General features: G+C 36.2%; 1 protein-coding gene across 1 annotated transcript in view; it reads right to left on the bottom strand.

Annotated features, from left to right (window-relative positions):
• Positions 1–1,165: 1,165 nt before the first annotated feature.
• Positions 1,166–6,000, bottom strand: part of LOC126412141 (uncharacterized) — a 98,417-nt gene continuing 93,582 nt past the window's right edge. The window contains exons 6-7 of the mRNA XM_050081593.1: positions 5,859–5,984; positions 1,166–1,990 (exon numbers count right to left, since the gene is read on the bottom strand). Of these exons, the coding sequence (XP_049937550.1) occupies positions 1,803–1,990; positions 5,859–5,984 (314 nt within the window). The 3' untranslated portion in view covers positions 1,166–1,802. The remainder of the gene's footprint in view (positions 1,991–5,858; positions 5,985–6,000) is intronic.

The raw sequence follows: 6,000 nt of genomic DNA, 5'->3' as shown, positions 1-6,000 counted from the left end.
GGCTGTATTTATGACTGAATGCATACCTGTATTTATAATTTTTGCTTGAAAATGAGCAATACTCAAAATTGCAATTACAATAAATTTAAAAAATTGGCACTTGTAAGTGGTAATTACCATGTTTAATAATTACATAGAGGCTATAGACCATTCCTACATCAAACTACTAAATATGTATACATTGTTTAAATTGTTTATGCAATCTTGTTCCACACATTATAATTTTTATTGTGAATATGATCTTTGGAAAACGTAAGTAACTAACAGACCTTCATCTTTGTCTCACCTTCTCCCAAAAATAGGTGCATCCCTTTCAACCTTGGGTCTGTGTGAACTGCCCCTCATTTCTAATCTACCATCTACCTATCTCTGTGGCAGGAACTAAAAGTTCTGAAAGCTGGAACAGCTTTTCTACATTTACAGGTGTCCAACAGGAATTTAGCCTCCTGAAGGTAAGCTTTTGCCAGCCATTCTGTCTCCTTATAATTTTAGTTTTCCCCATGTGAGTTTTCCTTGTGATACAACTAACTAACTTTACACAGTCATTTTGCTGCTTTTTGTTTATTGATGTCTGGAAACTATAAGCATGATGAAAATTTCCATATCAATCATTTCAGACAATTCTTTCATTGGCCTATTAATGATATTGCCTGGCAAGTAATTTATGAATGGATGATAGCAGACACCACTAGGCTTTATAAAATTGAATGAAGCAATTTCTGTTGCTGTGAGAAAAAGGAGATACATTACTGCTGGATAAACCACATACAGCATTTAACTTCATTTCAAGTAATTTGGAGTACTAACATGCTTTTTAATTTATTAGTTCAGTGTTTCCACATCATTTTCTCCAACTTCCTTGCTTATGTTAATAACCTGCATACTACTAATTGTCTTTCAATACAGTTTCCAATTGCTTTTTCCTTTTCTTGATTGTTGTCTACAGATATTCTATACTGACTCAGTATGACAGTAGTCATTCCACCTGACCACCTTTTTTTGAAATTTCATCCCCCTCTAGCAAACTTCTGCAATGTGTGTGACTCCCGAAGAGTTTTCTGTGAGCTGAAATTGGCATATTTAATTCAAATGCATAATAAATCACCGAAATTTGAACTCATTGTTTGTGTGTGCATCAATGAAGATGGTTATAAAAATATAGTGACAGAATTAAAGATGTCAGTGTTTGTCTTACATACATAGCCATCATAAATCAGTTACATACACATTCTTTAAAAATAAAAATAAAGCAATTTTCAAAAGCAGTAGCTATTTTGTATAAAGTTCCTAGATATCTCACATGCATTATTAACAAAAAAACTTCGGTGAGATGCTACAAAGAAAATACTGAGCATGGTACTTTCTCTCCCATGCAAAGATACAGATTTATTAGAGAGGATAGACTCAGGGGGAAAGGAGCAAACAGACAATATTGCTTTACTTTTATTGTGCTGTTAGGCTGGTCTCTCTATTTACATATTTTCTTAGCACCACATTATTTATAAAAAAAAAAAAGGACAACTTTTCTTTAAAACACACACAAATTCTCTCTCTCTCTCTCTCTCTCTCTCTCTCTCTCTCTCACACACACACACACACACACACACACACACACACACACACACACACACACACACACACACAAATTCAGTAAAAAAACATTAAGAACAAAAACATTCTTCTGGAATAAATAATCTTGACTAATAAATTTAAGGGAACACTGAATCTTCTCACAGACAGAGAAAATAATTACAGAACATCTTAACTGATAGTCCCTTTGAGCTTACAGGTACTGTGCATACTTAATACACAAGATTAACACAATAAACATTTTTCAAAGTTCCTACTACTATTGCAGTGCAGGTGTCGTACTCAACTATGTCAAGAGCTGAAACAGGACTATGCTGGAATGAAAAGCGTCTGTGGTGGTTTTTTAAATCCAAATTCAACAGATCTTCTGGATCCTTAAAGAAATAAAGAATTACATCCCCTGAAAAAAAAGAAATAAAGAAATGATACAATATCTTTCAAGGTGACATAAATATTAAGCATATTTCTGTATTAGGAACACATACACCACAACAGGACATAGAACTACTGAAAGAAAACAACTATAAAAAGGAAGTGAAATAAAAAAATCCAAACATAAGTTTGTGTATATATCATATTTAAAGGTATAAGAAAGGTCTGAAAATGCTACTCCACAAGGAAATATGGAAATGTCTGCAATAGCATGACTGGAAAAACTGCCCAGAGGTGGCAGTAAAAGTTGTGACAAAGAAAATCAAAACGTGCCACAAATATGGCTGACTATGCAAGAGAGCATAATAACATGTAACATGAAATTGATGTGAGTGTAACTCTGTCACAGTTTACATCTGCTAACATATCCACAAAAATCTTCCAACCATGACAGGTTAACCATGGGTAGGGTTATTGAAAGTCCTGCAGTCACTTACAAATTCTTGAAGTGTCAGTTTTCCTGCCAAGCTGAAAGAATAATGAACTAATGGAATGTAGACAATTGCTTCAGGCCATGTGAAACACCCAACAAAACATTTGTCTACACCTTGCAACATGAGATTTGACTAAATAAACACTTATAAGAACCCTAACACCCTAAATGCATCTACTAATCTTTGTTTAGGACCAATACTTTGCAGAACCATAGAAATGAAGATAGGTTAGTGTACTTGGAAGAGAAATCAAAGTAGATCAAATGGTATATAGAAGGATTATCAGAAATATGGCAAAAAATGAAGACCAAACAAAATTAAAATGAGGACAATAGCTTTACTATAGAAGAACAGAATACTAAGGAAAGTCAGGTTTAGGCTTTGATGTAAACAAGCAAATTTAAGGTCTGTGCACCAATATGCTCACCTTTTGAAGAGGATATAGAAGATTTCTACAAAGAGTTATAATAATTGATAAATTGATATATCATACTACAGGATGCTAATGGGAGATTTTAATGTGAAAGCAAGAGCAAAACAGAAGGAAAATTTGTCCACTGCAAGCTTTGTACCAAGAATCACAGAGATCATACATTAGTAGAATTTGCCATGAACATGTTTGCTCTAAAACAATGTTCCAGACAGGGGAAAAAGTACTTGGCAAATATTAAACAGAATTAAAAGTGAAACTGATTATATTTCATTAACCAATAAAGAAACTGTAGAAGATATATGAGTCTTATACCACTTTTGAATGGCAAGTTGTCATAGACTCTGTAATGTATCTGTATAATGGCAGCTGAAGACAAGGAAAGGATTTATCTCACTGATCAATGACAACCCGACCTGTGCTGCAAGTGCCACTGTAGTTCGTTTGTAATTTAATGAAAAGCCAAAGGTCTGTCTAACGACCATAAATATTATTATCCTGTGGGACACACTTTCGCAAAATCTGGGAGAGTGTTAGTTGTTAGATGTGTGGTCCAGTCCAGCCCAGTTGTGTCATATTAGCTCAAAGTATGGAAGCTATGTAATGACTGATGCCACCAACAATGATTGCTGTACTGATACCCCTATAAACGTTCACCTGTAAATATTTTTCTTGCCTTCAAGTCAATAACAAAGTAGCATCCCATAACCCACCCACCTCACATTATCATCAACAGAATTAGTGTATTATTGTTTTTATACAATAGTTTACGATGGAAAGATATTAGTTATTTTGATGTAAGCAATTCATAGCTACTCTTTGCAAAACTACTTAAAACTTTCCAGAATGAGATTTTCACTCTGCAGCGGAGTGTGCGCTGATATGAAACTTCCTGGCAGATTAAAACTGTGTGCAAGACTGAGACTCGAACTTGGGACCTTTGCCTTTTGCGGGCAAGTGCTCTACCAACTGAGCTACCCAAGCACAACTCACGCCGTGTCCTCACAGCTTTACTTCTGCCAGTACCTCGTCTCCTAACTTCCAAACTTTACAAAAGCTCTCTGCGAACCTTGCAGAACTAGCACTCCTGAAAGAAAGGATATTGCAGAGACATGACTTAGCCACAGCCTGGGGGATGTTTCCAGAATGAGATTTTCACTCTGCAGCAGAGTGTGCACTAATATGAAACTTCCTGGAAGATTAAAACTGTGTGCCAGACCGGGACTCGAACTCGGGACCTTTGCCTTTCGCGGGCAACTGCTCTACCAACTGATCTACCCAAACTTTACAGAAGTTTGGAAGGTAGGAGACGAGGTACTGGCAGAAGTAAAGCTGTGAGGACGGGGCGTGAGTCGTGCTTGGGTAGCTCAGTTGGTAGAGCACTTGCCCGCAAAAGGCAAAGGACCCGAGTTCGAGTCTTGGTCCGGCACACAGTTTTAATCTGCCAGGAAGTTTCGTTACTTAAAACTTTACTATAATAATTTACATATATTCCAAAACGGATCGGTCATGTCAAATTAACAGCACTTATGAGATATACTAGTTATATTCCTGTCACTTGTACCAATACAATGATATATGCAATAGTGTTGGATTTTTTTTTCTATCAGATGCAGAAGTTTGTGTCAACAACTCTCTCTGACTACATCCTTACTCATTTCCTGGTATAGCATTGGTGCACCCTGATCGGAGCAGTCATTGACCTCCACCAGATTATTACATGGGTGGTGACCACAAACGTTATTTGACTTGTTGTGTCCGGCATTGAAAGCCTAGCTTTACCTAACATATCTTTATTACTGCTGAGACAATCTAGTTTGGGCTTGAAAGTCCAGCTGAAGCCAGGGTGGACACCGGACATGGTTATGGCCAAAGAGGGCATCAAATGTCTGATGTTGTGGCAGGACCAAATCAGATCTATCACCATAGAAATCAACTCTGGCCATGTACAAAAAGAATATCACATACTCAGTTACAATGACTGTGATACTGAGTGGCTCCAGAACTGAGCTCACACCTGACACAACAATGAGACATCAAGAGATTCGAAACACTGATAGTTATTAATGAAGCTAATGATACTCTGAAAGTAACACCAGTCATTGAAGTAAGAAGTAAGGCTAGTGCCTCAAGAGAAATGGTTGAAGTTGGAAGAAAAATAATACAAAAGGATCCTTCAAAATTATTTACAGAATGTCAGCAGCGGAAGGCAATTCTCCAAAACTGGAACAATGTTGCAATTATTCTGTTTCACACTAAAGGAGAAAGAGAAGAAATAAAACATTACAGACTTATGTCTCCTCCCAGTATTGCACAACATATTCACTAAAATGATCACTAACAGAACAGGGAAAGCATCAGATCACAGTTATGCAAAGGAACAAGCTTGTTTTTGAAGTCATGCAGCACAATGGACAATTTTCAAGTTGTGAATGGAATTATGGAACAGAACAATGAATATGAATATCCATTTTGTATGAATTCAAGATTTTAAGACAGTTTTTGACTCAATTATAACAAATTCTGTTGTAACGGCCCTTGAGAAACAAGGCACTTTTTTCTAATTTATGTCAGTACACTGAAGAATATATACAAAATGTTAAAGTTCTATCAGTCTTCATCATGATAGCAGATAATTCAAAACTGAAAGAGGAAACTTTGAATGAAGATTCCACGCCACAAAAACTACTATCCAGAGCAACAGTGGAAAATTTCAGACTCTAAACCCAGAGGAAAGAAGATGGACTACTTGTTAATGGAATATATCTGAACTACCTTTCTTTTGCTGAAGGTACTGTACTGCTTGCCTTTAACGCAGATAAACTTCAACCTCTAACTGAAGAAAGTAACAAGTTGGCTTTCAGTACAACATATTCTGCTACCAAATCTGCCATGATTAGCTTTCCAAGCATTAAAAATAAATAAAAAGTACTGAAGCAATTATTACATAAAGTGTGTGTTGTTTATGTTACCTGATTCCATTCCAAGGAAAAGTATGTTTCCGTACAGTAATATTGTCACAGGATAAGAACGCAGATCTTGCATTGTATTATACTGGACAGCCTTGTTGTCTACAGCAACACATATTGTGTGTCCGCCTAAAAGACAGAACAA

The sequence above is a fragment of the Schistocerca serialis genome, chromosome 7 (assembly GCF_023864345.2).
Source record: "Schistocerca serialis cubense isolate TAMUIC-IGC-003099 chromosome 7, iqSchSeri2.2, whole genome shotgun sequence".
NCBI lineage: Eukaryota > Metazoa > Arthropoda > Insecta > Orthoptera > Acrididae > Schistocerca > Schistocerca serialis.
This window is presented reverse-complemented; position numbering and strand designations above follow the sequence as displayed.